Source organism: Nylanderia fulva, unplaced genomic scaffold (genome assembly GCF_048542155.1).
Source record: "Nylanderia fulva isolate GAGA-0341 unplaced genomic scaffold, ASM4854215v1 Scaffold1045, whole genome shotgun sequence".
Lineage (NCBI taxonomy): Eukaryota > Metazoa > Arthropoda > Insecta > Hymenoptera > Formicidae > Nylanderia > Nylanderia fulva.
In genome coordinates, this window is record NW_028189243.1 from 5,897 (window position 1) to 26,885 (window position 20,989).

At 32.4% G+C, this 20,989-nt stretch overlaps 1 protein-coding gene across 1 annotated transcript; it reads left to right on the top strand.

Moving 5' to 3' along the window:
- The first annotated feature begins 19,446 nt into the window (after positions 1–19,446).
- On the top strand, positions 19,447–19,938 carry LOC146725086 (uncharacterized). The gene has a single exon (XM_085484627.1). It carries the CDS (start codon positions 19,447–19,449, stop codon positions 19,936–19,938), a length of 492 nt encoding a protein of 163 aa, XP_085340753.1.
- Positions 19,939–20,989: the final 1,051 nt, after the last annotated feature.

Here is a 20,989-nt window from a genome sequence, read left to right on the forward strand (position 1 = left end):
CATTGCAAACCCATGTAGAATCCTAGGCAAAATTAACCATTGCAAACTCATGTAGAATTGTATTAAAAATGATCCATTGCAAACTTATGTAGAATCCTACATTGCAAACCCATGTACAATAGAATTGTATGAAAAATTATCGATTATAAATTCATGTACAATCGTAACAAAAGTAATGAAATAAAAAAAAAATTGCGCCAAGTGAAAGTAGAAACTTGTACCAGTGGAAAATTAAAGTTGCAGACATATATAGAGTCGTATAATGAATCAGTAAAAATTTAAATTTGCAAATGTAGAATCGTACCATAAAAAAACTTATCTTTAAAAAAAAAGATAAACAAGATGCCAAGTCCATGCGCCATGTAAAAAGAAATAAAAAAATTTTAGTTAAAAAAACTGGGAGCGCTGCTAAATAATATTCTAACAATATTAAAATTAAATTGTTACTTTTAAACTCATTACAGTTAAAATATGTTTTGTGTTTAAATTAATTAATGTTACTTTAAGGTGCATTGTAATTTTGAAACTTAGCAGCGCGCCCAGTTTTTTTAACTAAAATTTTTTTATTTCTTTTTTACATGGCGCATGGACTTGGCATCTTGTTTATCTTTTTTTTTAAAAGATAAGTTTTTTTATGGTACGATTCTACATTTGCAAATTTAAATTTTTACTGATTCATTATACGACTCTATATATGTCTGCAACTTTAATTTTCCACTGGTACAAGTTTCTACTTTCACTTGGCGCAATTTTTTTTTTATTTCATTACTTTTGTTACGATTGTACATGAATTTATAATCGATAATTTTTCATACAATTCTATTGTACATGGGTTTGCAATGTAGGATTCTACATAAGTTTGCAATGGATCATTTTTAATACAATTCTACATGAGTTTGCAATGGTTAATTTTGCCTAGGATTCTACATGGGTTTGCAATGATTAATTTTTTATAGGATTCTACATGGGTTTGCAATAGGATAGGATTCTACATGGGTTTGCAATGGATAATTTTTGTTAATGGCGTGCCCTTAACTGGTCGCCTTTTTTTACCTTTTTTTAAGGTGAGTTTTTAGAGAATATCAAAATTTTTACGTAAAGTAAGCGTATCTCCACGAAAAATTATCGTATTTGAAAAATTTTTTTTTTGTTTTAAAGGGTGAAGTCTCTACTTTAAGAAACTTTCATTCGATTTTGATTTTATCCTCTTTCCATCCCTTTAAAAAGTAAGGTTTTTTTTTTCAAAAAATTGCAAAATTTGACGAACTCTACGGAGTGAAATAAATTTTTTTTGCAAACCTTATCCAAATTTTCGTAAAATATGGACTTTTTTCTACAAATAAAAAAAAACAAAGTTTGTACGATCTTTTTTGGCAGAGTTACGGCATATCAAAGTTATAAAATGCATTTTTGTACAATTATCACCAGCGTTACCAGACGTGCACCAACGATGATTGCACGATAATTGCTAATGAGATCTCCCTCACAGAATCAGTGATCACACAATTAGAAGACGTTTACGTGAACGTGGTTCAAGATTGCAAATTCGATATTTTCCTCTTCTAATGTATAAAAAAATGTCTAATCCATACATTTGAAGAAAAAATGCTGAATATAAACTATATATATATATATATATATATATAGATGTATTCTACTATCAGTTTACTATACTAACAATAATTTACTATATATCATAATTAAACTTGATAACAAACTGAGTTTGATTTAGAGTCGATACAACTACTTCTACTTTTAACTTTCTATTTTATTAACAATCTGCTTATAAATATTAAATTTATGTAGCATTAATACTAATATATCATTTCGTTTAATCTAACGGCGAGCTCTTTGACTTCGCGAATCACGAAAGCTTGAAGATTCATATTCTAAACACCACCCAACACAGCTATCATCTACAATATCTACATTTACAGAGGTTTCCTAAAAGTATCCTAACTTATTGTTAGAAATCCTATCTCTTCGTAGAAATCATATCAAACGACTTGCAAACTTCCATCGAGAAAATTCTATTCCCAAAACTGAGGATCCTAGATCTTTCAGCAACAATATACAAGGTACAAATAATTTCTTAGAGTTGCTGCTAAATAGTTTGTACTTTCTCGATTTTTACTATAACTCGCTCGCTTCTTTAGCTCTTGACAAGAACAAGTGAACATGTTAGCGCCAAACATAACAATAATCTGAGATACGTGAAAAAGTATAATACATGATTTGCGTGATTCGTCATCCATTTTTACAGTCAATATATCCACACGATTATATAATCGACATAATTATGGATATGGAAGAAAGAATAACGATAAATATATTTCGCATAATAATCCGCATAATTTGGTCTAGCCATGCCTGGCCTGGAAAAACTGTCTCACCTGTCCAATTCTGGAAACAAGATTGATTTCGGAAATCGGCTTTCGAGAACATTAACAAGTTGGACTATTTGAAAACTTTTTCTAGAGAACACAGTGGTACGTCAGTCTCAGCCAAGATAAAACTGCACTTATGTAATATCGGTTTTTCTCCATCTATCTGCAATTTTATGTGCTGTAACATAATACATCGATTGTCTTCTTTTTTTGTAAAGGATAATTTTAATATTTAAACCCTTAATATTTTGGATAAAAATAATATTCGATATTAAATAATTTTTTGACAAATCGATAACATTTTTTTCCATTATCATTTTTAATATTTTTATTATCCAAATCTCATTGTTTTTAAAATACAAGTATTGCGATCGAAAATCCGAGAAGTACGTGAGGATAAAATCGCGAGAAAAAAACGTTTTCTTAGTAGTTTTTTCATCTGATAACTCTTTTATTTTTTTTTTTTTTCGTAAACCAAATATATATATATACATATATTATATATATATTACCGGTTAAATTTAAATAGTGTTTACTAAAGATTAAGAATTATTTTTTATTTCAAACATATTTCAAACTCATATACTTTAAATTCCATTGTCTGATACTTTCTGAGACTTTCTGTCATTTAATTAATGATACAAATTTAAACAGTTAAAATTTTAATCACTGCAAAATCTGAAAAAGCAATCCAAATCCGTCTCTTTCCAACAAACACGGTTCAAACTCGATATAAATTTCATCGCTATGTCTCATTTAAAATACAATTAACCAATTAATATCCGTTCGATTGTGTTTAATCCAGCATGGAGAACATGATATGTTTCTAATTTGAGAAATTCGGAAGCAAGTGTCGATAGTTTCTCCAAGGCGCAAATTTGGCAAGTACATTTCACCCAAAAATCGACCATAAATTTTGATTAGATTCAAATCTGAAGATTTTGGAGATCAATTAAGCAGTTTTATATGATGGCAAGTTAAAACTTCTTCGTTTCTCGACGGTATGCTTATGGATTATTGTCCTATTGTAGAATAAATGCACATTTTGTTAAAATAATGTTATAAGTTTTTGTTACACAAATAATCTCTAAATTCTTTTCACAAATCTTTAGTATGATAGCAACCCTTTAAAAAAAACTCGGTAATAGGATGTTTTTGCATAAAATTCTTAGATTTCAGAATTTTTATATACATATACGTATGAGGTTAATTGTCTCTTTTTTGTCAATTTCTGTATATATTAACGGCTAAATTTAAATATGTTGATGATGGTGGACTAAACTTTTTGATGCTGGATAACATCTAATTGTTTTCAATTCTCATATCAAGCGGTTCGACGATAATTTTAACTATAATGTTCAAAAGAATTGATAACGTGGAATGGACCGTCAACCTTTTTCTACTAACAACAGGAACTCGTTTACATGTTTTTGACATATCAAAGTTTACCATCTTAGCTAAAAAATGGTTAGTCGATTAAAAACAATATCTAATTTAATAAATGATATAAGCGTAACCCAATTTAAAATTTATCGACTTATCAAACCAAATGTTCATTAAAAATAGACTCTAATGCGTAAAATGTCATAATTTTACTTAAAAGAATTTTTTTATTGTTTTTTATTTACTGAAGAAGGCTGAGGTAACAGCCGAAACGTTTTATTATTCTTTATTATCATTGTATTTACTAAGAAATAAATCAATTATGTGTTGACATTACATCTCTCACTAATTTAAAATGCTTGTTATAGTTGGCCCTGTCTTTCTAAATCTTAATTTTATAATATCACACGAGCCTTGTCTTTAAATATCTAATTGTTTTCCTTATTAAATTTAAATATGTTAATTATTAAAGAGTAAGAATTATTTTTGATTCCAAAGATATTTTTAAAACTCATATATTTAAATTCAATATCTGTTATATTTTAAGACTTTTTATGATCATTTAATTAATGATCCAAATTCGAAACAGAACAATATTAGTTCTTTTGAAAATTTCAGCAATTTCAGTACTTAACAATCTAATACCTCTTCTTTCAAACAATAAAAGGCTCGAACTCGTCATAAATTTCATTGTATGTCTCATTTCGAATTTAATCAGCCAATTAATATCCGCCTGATTATATTTAGTCCAGTCTGAAGGAAGTGGTATGTTTTTACGTTGAGCAAATTCGTAAGCAGTGTCGATAGTTTTTCCAAGGCGCAAATTTGGCAATGAAAAATTATCTGTAAGTCTTCTCTGTTCCATTTTTCAACTCATCCCAAAGTAATTTCTCTTTCAAATATGTAAAAATTACTTTCGAAGCATTCTCTGGTCTGTCATATGCATATGACTTTTCTGGCTCTTGTGCAATGCTTTTTTTTATTTTTGCCCGAAGCGTATGGTTTTAAAATTCCATATTTTCTCGCAATACCTGTTATTGAGTTTTCTGCTCCTTCGAAATCGAGGGCCCCGGGCAATTATTTTTCTCATTTAAAATTTTTAAAATAATCCTTTAATAATTTCCGCTTTTTTCAAATTAGCCCCTGCCCCTACGAAGAAAAAAAAAAGGCAGAGAAGTAAATACGGGGGTTGCACTATTGCATTTTTAAAAAATTGCTTATCGAAAGGGGGGGGCCAAAATTATATTCGGGGATATTTTTAAATACTGTTTTTTGAATTTTTTTTTTATTTATGAAATTAATAAATAAATATTCAAAAATGGTGTGAAAAATTTTCTCATAAATATAATGATAATTTTGCTAGTATTTAATTGGAAGTTTTTTCCAAAATAAAAAAAAAAAATTTAAAAATGAGAATTACTTACTAAATAAACCCAAAAGGGTAAAAAAAAATATTTTTAAAAAAAACTTTTTTCTGACGGCAAGAAAATTTAAAAAATTGTAACGTATGTTTCACCTGGTTATTTATAAAAACACTAAAGCTCAATGTTGATAAAACAAAATTCCGAGATACAATATTGCACTATTCGGAATCCCTATAAAAAAAACCTCGAAAAGTAAAATGTTGCTGAGGGGAAAACAATTTTTTCTCTATTTTTAAAAAATGTTTTGTTGTTTTCTTTCGTATATTTGGCTTTGAATGGGGTTGCTAAATTTCTATACAATAAAAATTGTAATTATAATTTAAATTGTTTAAAGTAAAAATTTTTTAAATTTTTTAACTGAAAATTATAACTTTATTTTTCGTTTTTAAAATATTTTATAAGTGCGTTTATATGGAAACAAATATATAAATTTAAATAGAATACATATATACATTATATATTACATATATAAATCAAAAGGTCCGCTTTTCGTCTTTAATGCAAAATTTTAAATTAAAACAAATCCCCCCCTTTTGTTTAAAAAGTTTCCAAATCAATCGGGTTGCGAAAATGTAATTACAAACTTTAAAAAGCATATCATAAACGTTTTTTTAAAATCTTATAAAACATATTATGTATATTATTATTATTTTAAATAAATATTTTCTTAAAAAAGAAAATAATTTTATAATCGGTGGATTTTTTCAACTTTTTAAATACAAGGGGTGGGGGATTTCTAAAGGTTTTTTTAAAAATTATAAAATATTTGTTTTTTTGGGGGGGGAGAAATTATACTTGCGATTAAATTTCATTGATTTAGTACAATTGGGCCGAAAAAACATTAGGAACACAGGGAAATTTTAAAGTTACAAAAGCCCCCAAATTTTTCCCAAAAACATTCGAAAATTAAAAATTTTAAAAAATAAACACGGGTTTTTTTAAACTTTTTTTAAAATTTTAGGGAAATTTTAAAAATAAATATAAAATTTAGAATTCAAACAAGGGAAAAGAGCCAAATCGCGGAGACAGTGCGTTATTCCAAAGAAAAATTTAAATTTTTTGGAGAATTAAAAAAACCGGGGCACAAAGGGAAAAAATTTTACTTGGGCACGGCCAAGATTTTAAAAAAGGGGGAAAAACTCACAAAGAAACAACACCCCGGGCCTCCCTTTAAGGGAAAAAAATGGGGAGAAAAAAATTTTTTGGGGATAAACGACGAGGGGGGGGTTTTTTAAGTGGGACAAAACCCCCCAAAGCAACACCCCACGCATACGCAAGGGGCCAAAACACCGGGGAAAAAGTCCAAAAGGGGCAAATTTTTTTTAGAAAGGGCTTTTTAAGGGGACCCCCCTTCAAACCCCGCACCCACCCACGCAAACGGGAAAGGGAACCAAAGGGGGGGGAAAAGGGCAAAATTTTTTGGAGATGGCGAGAGGGGGCTTTTTCCCCCAAAATTTAAAAAACCTTCCCCCCCCCAACCCCCCCCCATTCAACCCCCACGGGGCATCGCATTTTGGGCCAATTTTTCACCAAATTGGTTAAAAAAAAAAAAATGTTGGGTAATTTTTTTTAAGAAAGTTGCTATGGGGGGTTTTTTAAGGGGTTTTATCCCCCCCCGGGAACCCCACATTTACACAGACTTTTCGAAAGGGGGGGGCAAAGGGGGGGGGGGTGGCACTAATATTTCCAAAAAAATTTTTTTTACCCATTTATCCGCCCACGCACCCCGCCACGCACCAGGGACCCATGGGCAACGCATTTATTGGGCCGATTTTCCCCGAAATTTGGGGGCCCAAAGGGGGGGACATTTTTAAAGAAAGCTGTTGGGAAGGGGGGGAAAGGGGGGGACCCCAACCCCCCGCACTACCCACGCCTTCAAAAAACATTTATTTACAAAGGGGGCGAAAAGGGACTAAAATTTTGGGAAAGTCGGGGATTGGGCAATATAGGGTTTTAAAAAAAATTTTAAAAAACCCCCCCTTTTTCCACTCACGCAAACCCCCCACGCATCAAAAAAATTTTATAAACCGATTTTTTCGAAAAATTTGGGACCCAAAAAAATTTTGAATATTTTTTTGGAGATCGAAATTGTTTTTTTCCCTTTTTTTTTTTTACCACTCTATTCCAAAACACTTAAAGCAAACCCCCCACGACCAAAACATTTTAGCCAATTTTCCGAAAATTTGGGATCCAAAATTTTTCATATTTTTTGGGGGCACTACTATGTGTTTTTTTTTAAATTTTTCAATACTACATACGCATCCACCCAACGCATTCATAACTTTATTGATTAATTTTCTCAAATTTGATATCTATTTATATCTATATATCTATATATATAAGTTGCAAATTTTTTGGGAAGTGTGATGAGATGGTGGTTTTTTTAATTTTTAAATATTTTTAACATAAAGGAGGCTATGTTTTCATGGAAAAAAATTGGAGTAATATAAGTTTTAATTTTCTAATTGTCATTTAATACCGTCTGTATACATAAGTTGCTAATTTCAAATGTACATGTCATTATGCTGAGGAAATATCAATGAATAAATGCAAATAATAGTGAAAGAAAAAGTGTTACAATAAATGAAATAAATCAATATAATGAGCATACCAGCACAGACGAAATGTCAGCAAGACAAAGAGAAATTGAAGAATTTAGAAACGGTAATAAAATTAATAATAATAATTAATTTAAAATTTTTTTAAATCTTTTAATAAATATTTTGATTGCATAATATATCTAATTATATCTGTATAAATCTATATTATATATATAGATATCTAATTAAATTTTAAAAAATTTCAGTGCTTGAAAATGGGCTCGATGACGTTTTATTAAATGCATTAATTGAATTTGAAAATCAGGAGGTTAAAAAGTAGAATTTATTGATTTTGAAAATCAGGAGGATAAAAAAGAAGAATTAAGGGAAGAAGTAAAAAAGAATATAAGAAACGCGAAAAGATATTAGTGATGACAAGAAGAACAAGAAAAATAAAAAAAAATAAAATTTGATGTCATAAAAATGTTTTTTTTTATAATAATTTTTATATTTAAATTATATCTAATATCTATTTATATATAAGTATATATGTATCTATATATTTATTTATTAAAAATACATATCTCTATATATATGTATCGAAGATCTAATATTTAATTTAAAGATATTTATCTAAAAAAGTAAAGTGTGAGAGTGAGAGAGAGAGGGAGAGAAGAAAAAGAGAGAGAAGGAGGGAGAAGGAGAGGGAGGGGGAGAGAGGTGGGGGAGAGAGAGAGAGAGAGAGTGCGTGTGTCTTAAAAAAGAGATAAATAAGAATTATTAATTTATTATAGATATATTCTATGTATTTTTATAGAATAAGTAGTAAAGCACTTTTTGCCGAAAATAATTTATTTAAGACGAAGAAATATTTACACGCCACCCCGCACTTTCACATTAATGGTTCGAATATTTATATAAATGTATATTATTACATGGTAATGCCCAATTTATAATTGTATTTTTCGCGTTCGCGGCCACGTTTGCGTCCACAGCCGCGTCCGCGTTCTCGGCTTCTTCCGGCTCTTGCCCATCGAGCTTTCTGTTTTTACTGTAAAAAATTGATATTATATAATATTTATTTTGATTTATTATTCTTTATTATTATATACTTACATTGGGAATGTATTTTTTCTAAATTTTCTGACGGTATCACTGCAGGCTGTGGATCGTCAACAGCTACCACCATTGCAGGCTGTGTATTTCAGCAGCCACCACCACTGCAGGCTCTGTATTGTCATCAGCAGTCATCACCACTGCGGGCTGTGGTTGTTTAGCTAAAGCCAGCTGCCGCTGCAATTCTTGTACTTGCGTCTTTAAAATATTTTTTCAGCGCTAAGTTCTTCGTGACTGATGTTATTCTAAAAAGAGATATATACATATAGATATAAATAATAAAGTTTAATAATCAAAATCTTTCCCCTCTTTTCTCCCCCTTTCCCCCCCCTCTCTCTCCCTCTCTCTCTCTCTCCGTTTCTCTCTCTCCCTATCTTTTTTCTCTAAAATTAAAATCTTATTACATTATGCTGACTTGAGTTGCATGCATTTTCGCTGCTCTCTTTAGACATCTTGGTTAATTAAAAGCCGACTTATATTTTTTTTTTTTTGGTTGTGTCGTTCCCCGGTTGGAGAACTTAGTGCCTTCAGCTTATCCTATCTTGGCTATATGGCACAGGTCCCTTTTCCATTTATTATCTTCACTGTGATCAGATTATTTTGCCAATGTTCTTGATGTATTTGTATATACAATCGAAAGCCTTCCAGTTTTTATTCGTCAGAATGTTCTTTAATATCTTATTTCTTCCGTGATGCCTTTTTTTCTTAGATTTTGATCTAACCTAGCTCTTGCCTCGTCGTATCTACTGCATCGCCATATTACAAAGTTCAATGCTTTTGTTCCGTTACCCCGCATTTGCACCTAGCGCTATCTATGATCCCCTTCCTAGCGAGTGACTCTCCTACGTTATAGTGGTTGGCTCTTAATCTATTAATGAGTGTCACGTAGTATCTTTCCTTGTTTATCTTATAAAACCATGGTTTTTTCTTTTTCTCCTTATAAAAATTTTCAAAATAATATTTTCCTTTATATTGGGCGTTCCTTAAAATGCTATCTTGTGTCATCTGCCATGTTTCCTTTTTAAATTCTTTCCGATAATCCCCTAGTGGGACTTTCTATGTTATTATCCTCTGCTTCTTTGGTTGCATCTTTTGCTAATCCATCCGCCAATTTCATTGCCCTTAATTCCTACATGTGCCGGGATCCAAACCAGTATTACGTTTTTATCCAATTCTCTTTTAGTTTATGTATTATTTTTTTTTTGTTTCTATAATGTACCTATTATGGTATACATTTATCTGGTTATTCTTTAATGCTTGTAATACTGATTTAGAATCCGACAAGATAATTATGTTGTCGCAGTGGTTCTCTTTTTCTCTATAAATTAATTCTAAACCGCCGCTTTAATCGCAAATGCTTCCGCTGTAAATGTTGAACATATTTTTGGTAAACTTATATTATATCCTATTTACTCGTTTTCTATAACTATGCCTGCACCTGTGGAAACGCCTTCCTTTTTTTTGGAACCATCCGTATATCTATTTCAGTCTTATCGTTTAGATGATATTTATCACATATTTTTTTAATTAAGACACTGTCCTCTCCCTTTCCTTCTCTCCTGTATTTACCTAACTCTAAATCTATTATTATGCTATTTGTAATAATCTCATATTCAGTCTCAAATATTTCGAATCTTTTTTTGTTGGTCCCTGTTTTTTCTACTTATCCATTTAACTCGTTGCCATGACTCTGATAGGATACTTCTTTTTAGCATCGGTTGTCTGAGTCTAGCATAATTTTCTTTCCTTGAATATTCTTCTATTTGTTCTATTAATTGTTGACCACCATATATTAAGTTTTTATAAATTTAACATATATAAGACAGGCAATAAGAGCCAAATCGCGGATGACAGTGCGTTATCCTAAACGAAACTAAATTTTTTTCGTTAGAATTAAATACCTGTGCACAAGGCACCAAATTTTACTTGGACACGGCCAAGATATAAAATTACAAGAGATTTTTAATACAAGAGATTTTTAATTCCATGTATCCCCTATTCCCCCTAAAGAAATAAATGCGAGAGAAAAATATAGAAAATTAAGTTTTTACTTAAAAAATTTCTAGCTAGTAAGTGCGCCCTATCTCTTAATAGTCTAACTTTGGCTTCCGCAATTATCACATTATTAGGTGTGCTATTCCTATATCCCATTGCTGTTCTTAATCCTAAGTATTGCACTCTTTCTAATTTTAATCTTTGGTTTGTTTCCGCTGGGTAGTAGATAAATATGCCGTATTCTGTGATTGATCTAACTAGACTTTTGTAAAGCATTAACGCTGTGTTCACTTCCATTCCTTTAGATTTTTTGTTTAGATATGTCATTATTGAATTCGCTCTGCTCACTTTTCCTCTTATATCATTTATCTGTTGATGGAAATTAAGTCTATTATCCATCCAGATGCCCAGGAATTTTGCTCCGTAGGAGTTCTCAATTCTTACGTTCTTAATGTTAATACTAATGTTTTTGTCTCGAAACCCGTTTTTGTTGAACTCAACTAGTACTGTTTTCTTTGGTTCTAAATCTAAGCCTAACTCAGATAATCTGTTTGCTAGTGTGTCTACTGCTTCTTCTAGTCTATCCATGTTTAAGTTTCTATTTATGTTTGTTGTGTATAACGCTATGTCATCTGCAAATTGTACCGAGTTGATACCTACATTCAAATTTTTTGTTATGTCGTTTGTATATAGAGCGTATAAGATCGGGCTCAGAACCACCCCTTGCGGTAAACCCCTCTGTACTCTCCTATGAATCGATTCTTGGCTATTCACTATAAACTCTGTATCTCTAAAGTATAACCAATTCCCTATGAAATTTCTAATAACCACTGGGCACTTCAAAGCTTTTAATTTCTCCATCAGTATACTATAATTAACGTTATCGTAAGCTGAAGTTACATCTAAGAAGGCCGACAGTGTATATTGACCTTGAAGTAGCCCTGTTTTTATATTCGTCGTAATTTTGGTCAAGTTTTCCGCACAAGACCTACCTCGTCTGAAGCCGTTTTGGTCTCCCGCCAGTTTACCTTCGTGTTCCGCCCACCAGACCAATCGTTCGTTGACTAATCTGTTCCATGAGTTTTCCTATGCTGATATAATGCTATGGGTCGGGACTTGTGTCTTTTGCCTGGTTTGTCGATAAATAACCACTTGAATATTTTCTCCATGCATCTGGGATTTTTCCTGTAAACCAAACTTCGTTATACATGTTTAACAGAATATTTTTCATTTCTTCCGTGAGATTCTCAGCATGGTGTATTCTATTCCCATCTCTTCCTGGTGTGAATTTCGTCTTATCATGTTTAAAGCTCTTGTTAACTCTCTTCATATTTAAACTTTCATTTAGCTGTGAGTCGTGTTTTTCTGTTTTGAGCGTATCTTCCTTTCTTCTCTTCTAAGACATATGGTGGTGGCTAATATATTGATATTCACTTGAGATTTCCTTCTTCTCTATTCTTATTTATCCACTTGTTCCACTGTATGTTTTTCCTTATATTCTTATAAACTCGCATTTTGTTCCACACATATGTCAGGTTTCGAGAATCTGTTAATCGATGCGCAGAATCAGTATCAAACTTTCTCTTTTTTTTCTATTGATCGTTGTTGAGTGCAATTGCTCTATATTTTTTAAATTCGACGAATGGAATGTAGACTTTTTCACTTTGATGAATTTGGCCAGAGCTGTTTTTCTTTGTTCTATTGCCTCTTTACATTCTTGGTCCCACCATTCTTTAGGTTGTCCTCTGTTTTTTGTAGTTGTCATTGTGTTTATTGAATCCTTCGTTTCTATGTCCATATTATCTGGGTTTTTTGTCCGAGATCTTAAGTGTAGCTTTTTTTGAGTATGGTTTCAAATATTTTAAATTTGTCTGTTATTTTATTTCGCGTTGCCTTGACATTTTTCCTATGGCCTCTGGTTCTTTCTCTGCATATTCACGTAATGTTCCTGTTAAAGTATTCCACTTTGGTTCTTGTGGTGGAGGCCCTATTTGATCTTTTTTTATATCTGATAATTCGTTGTTTCTTATTATACCCACTATCGGGAAATGAATCTGAATTCCATGTGTCTTGTACTTGAGAAAATTCGCATTATATTTATTAATTATGTAGTGCAGAAGAAGAGATCTATGTTCGATGATGTTTGGCCTGGGTTTCCAAGCCTTGAATAGCGTATCGTAATTTCCGCACATAAGCTCGTGTTCCGTCCATCGCTTCAGAAGGTGGTCTCCATTAATGTCTGTATCTAGGCAATTCCAGCTCGTATGTGTGAATTAAAATCACCTGTAATCATGATCTCTAGGTTATTTGACTCAAAGTCTAAAATCCGTTTCCCATTCTCTTTATTAACATTTTGATTCGGCCTTCTGTACACTCCTAGTAGATTGAAGTTTTTGTTCCAGATTCTTTGTTCTTATACCAACAATGTCGACTTGGATTCCTATGTTGTTCCAATAGTTTAATGTTTCGAATTCTATTTCGTTTTTTATTGCAATGGCAACGCCTCCACTATTTCCTATACTTTCTTTTGTTACTAGTTTATATCCTGGTAAATAAATCCCACTTGTTGTATTGATTTTCGTTTTTGTTTAAATTATAATATCATATATGTTAATCCTTTCTTTTATTTCGTTTTTCTTGTTTTTATATCCTCTACAATTCCACAACAGTATATCAGTGTTCGTGTGGTTCATTTTATAAAATTTTTTTTTTTTTTCCAAATGTGAGTTTTTTTGTTTATACAGATGTTTCTTTAATTCCTCTTCTCTCCCTTTCCATCTTGCCAGTGTTCCTTTTTGTCTCTTTGTACAATTAATCTTTGTCTTTTATTTGTCTCTTCATCGTGGCAATACGCTTCTTCTTCTGGTTATGTTCTTCCATGACTCTTCTTCTTTCACTGCTGTATATGTTTAGTTCTTCTGGATTGGTTTCTCTTTGGTCCTTCCAGGATTGTGTATAGTATTCTTCTTAATTGTCCCAATCTTCCTCTAGGTATAACTTGAGTTGGTTCATAAACTTATTCATTGTTGCTTTTGTGTAGTGTATATCTGTGAAGTTAGGTCTTTCAATTCTAAATCATTGTCATCTCCTCTTCCGTTTCCCTTCATACGTCCGTTGGTTTCGCCTCTGCGGTTCCAGTGGAATGGCGAGGAAGTGTAGAGGGCTATACCATATTTTCCTCGTTGGATATTTCACTTTCTCTTGCGTTAGATTGTTTCCAGTAGTTGTGTATATTGCTGTTCATGTCTCTTTTTGTGTGTAGATTTCCTTTTTTCATACTTTTTATCTTTATATATTCTTTGTTATCCGTATCCTTCTCCCTATTCCATGGTTTCTCTTTTATGATAAGCTTTAACATTTTGATCTTCTTTGTTATAGACTCTTCTTGTAGGCACCTCTTCTCCTATCATTTTTCTATTGTCTTGAGGTGTTGTTTTATCAACTCTCTGTGTTGACTTGGTTCCGTGAGGAGACGCTCTTATTTCTTGTTGGAAGTTTACGGGCCATCTTTCTGGTTCTTCAAATCTGTCGTAGTGTTTTGACCGGCTCATCTTCTTTTCCCTTTAGCACTCTGATAGCAGATCCGTAAGAGATATTATGGTAGGCCATAATGACTTGAATACTTTTGTTTTTCTCATAAAACTGTGGCACTTTCTGTTTGTGGATCGGTTGATTGCCGCCGCAGTTCCTGCATTTGGCCTCTTTATCGCATATTCCGTGGGCTTTATCACCACATATAATGCAGATTTCTTCACTTTTACATAACACTTTCAGGTGGCCATATCTAAAACATTTAAAGCACTGTTTTACAGCATAATATATGGTCTCACCTGTATCGATAATTTTCTGTTCCATAACCAGATCTCTGTTTTGATCTTCCTCCGTCCTCCTTTGAACGTCACTGCGATGTGAGTCTGTTTCTTCCTCCTCTGTGAATTTTTTGAAGCCTTGTCGAAATTTTTCCTGTACATCTTCTCCACTTTTAGGATGTTTTTGTATTGGTCATCGATGGCTTCCCATAGGTCTCTGATGGTATCGTCCCAGTCTACTATAACTCCCTTGCTAATGAGACTTCTTGATCAAATATTGGTTGTAATACTGTCCTCCTTATTTTTTTCTAATGTCTCTAAACATAAATTTGCATCTACATAAGCTTTGAATGTAACTTCAGCTGAGTAATGATTAATCATTACGATATTTCATGTACTATGCTATGTCTTATAATGGTCCGCGTGATCTTAAAAAGATTTTAACTCTGTTCGTTGTAGTGTTCTCTCTAACTAATTTAACGATAACTTTAACTGGCCCTACATGATCCTCATTCACACGTGAGCTTCTTGTTTCATTATTCTCTTTCGCGTCTTTTTCGCTTATTTTTTTCAATATACCGTTCTCATTTCTATATCTCTCTTTTTCTTTCTTTTCGTTTCTTATGTCTAGATTTATCTCTTTTTGGGTTCCTTTACCTGCTTCCATATCGGACGTCGTGTTTACCATCTGTTGTCGTCTTACCATAATATACCCCTTTTTTTGCTACCTCTCCTTCTTCCTGTGAATCCTGTTCAGGCTCGTCCATGTCCATCTCCGACGTTTGGTTGCTAACCGCGTCTTTTTTTATGCTTGCTTCATTCCTACTTTTTTCTTCTCTCGCGCCTTTTTTGTCTTTTTGGTATTACCTTTTTCCACTCTCCGTTCTGTTCTATAGATTTCGATAATATATCAAACTCTTCTTTCCGTAGCTGATCTTTCCCCCGTCTTACTGTCCATCTTCCTGACGTCTTTTGTTATCTTGCTTTTTTTCCCTGAGCTGACTGTTCTTCTCGTTTTTTTCTATTTCATATCTAAAACCCTCCTTCCCCCCAAATACGGGGGGGAGGTTTACTTTCCTTAATTTTTCCGATTTTTTTTTTAACACTCGGGCCCTTTCCTCCCTATTCTCCCTCTCTCAAACTATCTTGACTTATTAATTCTCTGTTTTGGATATGTAGGGTTAATCGCCACCTCTTATCCGTGAGAGCCATCCTCTCTCTTCTCTAACGGAAACAACAGCAAAGGCCGACTTATACGATTATACGAGGTTATTAGACATGTGTCACATTGATTTAAAAAAAAAAGTTGAAGGAAATGTAATGTATAAAATAAGAATATTGAATTTAAATGTTACTATGGTCAAGGCATACAAATTAAAAGTTATTACACGAATTGCACACATATTACAAATACGTACACACCATTTTTTTAAATTACTTCTTGGTGGTGATTTTGTAAAAATCACTCCTTAGGAGTGAGTTTCGATTTTTTAACGTGAGTCATTTAATAAATGATTATATAAGTTGCTGGTTTCATATTAAATTACGTTAAATGTCATAATGGATAGATCAAATAAAATAGAAAATATTATAATAAATAAAGTTAGTACAACAAAAAGGAGCCAAAGGCGTAAAACTTTACGAGAAAGGAGTTAGTGATAAGCGAAGTTAAAACGTTGAAAAGAGTGAAGGGAGAGAGAGAGAGAGAGAGAGAGAGAGAGAAGAGAGAGAGAGAGAGAGAGAGAGATAGAAGAGAGAGAGAGAGAGAGACGGTAGATATTTTACATCTTTATATTTATAGGTATTTGTAATAAATGTGTTTAAATATTTGTAATTATTTTATAATAATTACACTTTTATTACATTTTTCTTATATAAAAATAATTATTTCTTAGATATTCTAAATTCAATTATATAAAAATTATATAAAATTATATAAAAAGGCTGCTGTGCGCCTGTAAAAAAGGCTGCGGTGCGCCTGTAAAAAAAGGCTGCTGTGCGCCTGTAAAAAAAAGACTGCTGTGCGCCTATAAAAAAGGTTGCTGTGCGTCTGTAAAAAAGGTTGCTGTGGCGCCTGTAAAAAAGGCTGCAGTGCGCCTGTAAAAGAAGGCTGCTGTGCGTGTGTAAAAAAGGCTGCTGTGCGCCTGTAAAAAAGGGCTGCAGTGCGCCTATATAAAAAGACTGCTGTGTGCTTATACAAAAGAATTAATATAAAACAGAATAAGCATGAAAAAGAAAAATTCCATCAAGAAAATCGATGATTTAATGAATAAATAATTCTTGGTCATAAAGACAGACAGACGGTACTTACATATATACCGAGGGCAGTCCGATAAGTACTTAGTCTCATCGCCCGATGGTGCCAGTATCGCAAGAGAGTTTTATTATTGTGTAGTACATTCCCGTAGACGGCTACTGTCAACATTTTAGCCGAAATCGGACTCGTAGTTTTTGTTTTGACCACGTGTAGAAGCGGGCGTGTCCGCGGATTTTAGAAAAATGGAAAAAGAGCAATATCAGTCGGTGATTCGATTCTTGTTTTTAGAAGGGAAATCGAAATCACCGACCCAATATTGCTCTTTTTCCATTTTTCTAAAATCCGCAGACACGCCCGCTTTCACACGTAGTCAAAACAAAAACTACGAGTCCGATTCGGCTGAAATTTTGACAGTAGCCGTCTACGAGAATGTACTACACGATAGTAAAACTCTCTTGCGATACTGGCACCATCGGGCGATGAGACTAAGTACTTATCGGACTGCCCTCGTAGATAGATAATATAGATATAATTATTACGGCAATATATTTATAATATACCTACGTATACGCCGTATACGGTACGACGCAGATAAGTATGCCTCAAAAGAGAAAAAAGCGGAAATTTATATAAAATCAGTCGCGAATGCAAGCGCTTACGACAAATACAAAAAATTGGAGAGTTTGGAGGAAAGATCTCAACGACTTGAAGCTAATGCTCAAAGAAATTAATCAACAGAGGATCAATGAAAATGGTGACGAAAGATCTCAACGACTCGAAGCTGATGTCCAAAGACATGCTCAGCAGAGGGCTTATCAAAATAATGACGCAAGGTCTCAACGACTCGAAGCTGATGCTCAGAGACATGCTCAGAGAAGGCAACAAGCTAGACAATTAAATCATCATATTGCGCTAATTGCCAAGGGCAATGGAATAAATGTGTCAGTTCATACACTTGGCCAAATGAATATAGAATGCCAATTTTGCAAATTGTTAAATTTTGAATGTGAAAAACCTAAAGATGGGAAATTTACATATTGTTGTCAAAAAAAGTAAGCTTACATTAAAGTCAATAAATTGTCCTGATTTTATTAAAAAATTATACATGGGAAATGATTATGCATCGAAAAATTTCCTTCATAATATTTGTTCATATAATAGCGCTTTAGCTATGGCTTCTATGGGTGCCCCTGGCAATAGAAATCCATTGGCTGTTGTGAACAATGCTTCTTATTGCTTGAAGATTCATAGGCAATATCATCATTTTACTTCGACAGCAATGCGCCCAGCGGATGGGCAAGCTCCGCGCTTTGCACAACTTTACTTTTTAGATACAGAAGAAGCTATAAAATCATAGAATGAATAAGAAAGCTAATCAGAGTGTGATTTTATAATAATAAAAAATTTGTCAAGTTTTATGGTTCAATGCAATGAATTTGCAAAGACTTTCAAGATGATGCGTCAAGTTGAACAAGATCTTAATCCGATAGGCAATAAAAATATAAATTTAATGTTGTCCTTTCGAAACGATCCTTAACATGATCAAAGAAGATAGGCTCCACAAGCTAATAAAATAGCTGTGGTCTTTCAGAATGTAGATGGTGAGCCTCCATTTGAAAGAGACATTCGGATTTATAATAAAAATTCAAACGATGTTCAACAAATATCAATTCTGGACAAAAGGTGGTGACCCAATGTGTTATTCTTTGTTATATCCATATGGTAACGATGGATGGCATCAGAAATGAAATCTTATAATTCTAAATATTCAGGATTGAAAGTAAACGTCAAATGGATTATTATGCTCATCTGCTGGCACCAAGAGCCGAATTTAGCCAATTTAAAAGAGCAGGCAAACTGAGATGTCAATGTTATACTTGATGCCTATATGAAAACTGAAGCCAATAGACTTAATTATATTAAACTCAGAAAATAAATATTTTTATCGGCTCTCAATATAAGAATATAAGTATGGCTGTCTTCTAATTAGATTAAATTAAATCAACCTCAATTAAGAGCAGAACTTTATTCAGGATTAATGGATCACCTTGATAATCGAGCACAAAATGAGGAATTACAGTTGGTGTACCTGTAATATTACCATCTTCATTTATGGGCAGTCCAAGAAGACATGCAAGAAAGATACCAAGATGCCATATCTTTGGTAAGAAAGTATGGTAAACCAGACATTTTTCTAACCATGACTTGCAATCTTCAATGTTTTAAAAATTAAGGGATAATCTTGATGGATGTCAAATAGAGTTTTCAAACCTGATTTAGAGTCGCTAAAACATTTAATTTGGATGTCAAAGAGATTTTAAAGGATTTAATTCAAAATAAAACTTTTGGAAATATTATAGCTTATGCAGTGTGATTGAATTTCAAAAAAGAGAACTTTCCACATTTGCATTTACTTGCAATGTTGAGCGATGAAGATAAGCTCCGACTTCAAGAAGTCATTGATATAATGGTATGGGCTGAAATTCCTAATAAAGAAAAAATATTCAGAATTTAATGAAAAAGTTTTGAAAACACATGATTCACGGTCTATGTGGAAATCCCTCGAGGAGATATTCTTGCACTGAGGACGATGGAAAATGTTCAAAAGGTTTTCCTAAAGAATTTTGTGATAAAACTAATGCTAATGTAAATGGATATCCCATCTATCAACGTAGGAATATTGGAATAAAATACATCGTTAAAAATAAAAAAATGGATAATCGATGGGTGGTGCCGTATTTACCATATTTAATCATGAAATATAATCGACATATTAATTTAGAAATATGTTCATCAGTGAAGAGCGTAAAATATCTATATAAATATATTCATAAAGGATTTGATTGTGCTGTAATTGAAGTGCAAGTACGAGATGGTACAAGATTCATTAGAATAGATGAGGTTAACTCATTCATGGATGCAGCTATGTTAGTGCTCCAGAAGCAATGTGGAGACTTAACGGATATGATCTGTTTCATGAAATCTCATACAGTAATAAGATTGGCAGTTTATTTGCCTGATCGCTAAATGATTTATTTTCGAGCAGGAAATGAAGAACAAGTTGCTCAAAGAGAGCTAAATCGAGATACTACGCTGACTGCATGGTTCAAATTAAATCAATATGATGAAAATGCAGTAAAATTATCTTATACAGATATTCCTTATTATTCTGGTTTATAATAAAAAGAAACTAAGTGGAAGCCACGTAAAAAAGATGGTGAAAAAATAATTTCAAGACTATATACAGTAAGCATAAAAGATATGAAAGATTTTATCTCCGTCTTCTTCTACTACATGTGACTGGAGCAAAATGTTTTGAAGATTTGAGAAATGTAAATGGAATTATTTATAATACGTTTAAGGATGCAGCAATTGCAAAAAATTAGTAGAAACTAATGACTTTGGGGAAAAACGATGGAGGAAGCAACAGAATCAAATATGTCTGCACAATTTTGAGAATTATTTGCTTACATTGCATCTTTGGAAATCCAATAGATGTACCAATAATTTGGAATAAATACAAGATTTTATGATTGAGAACTTTGTAAATAATAATGTTGTAAATCCCGAAAATATGGCGTTAAACCATATCAACAACAAATTCTGATAAATAATGGAAGTAGTTGTGAGAAACTTCAATTACCAAATCCAACTGAAATAAATATTTACGAAACAAGAGTATAATGTAGATGAAGAAAAAATACGTGGTGATTATTTATTATCTACACTAAATGATGAGCAAAAAATACGTGTATGATATAGTAATGCGAGCAATTGAAAATGAAAATGAACCTAAACGTTTATTTTTTATTGACGGGTTTTGCAGGAAGTGATAAAACCCTATCTATTTAATACATTTCTAAGTGTTATTCGAGGGAAGAAATGAATAATTTTTCCATGTGTTTCAACTGGAATTGCAGCCACACTTCTGAAAGGAGGAAGACTTATCATTCTCTGTTTAAGCTTACAATTCCAATTGAGGATGCAGATAAATCAAATATTAGAGGAAATTCTCAAGCTGCACGAGAATTGATCAATGCCAAATTAATCATATGGGATGAAGTGGAGCATGACTGTT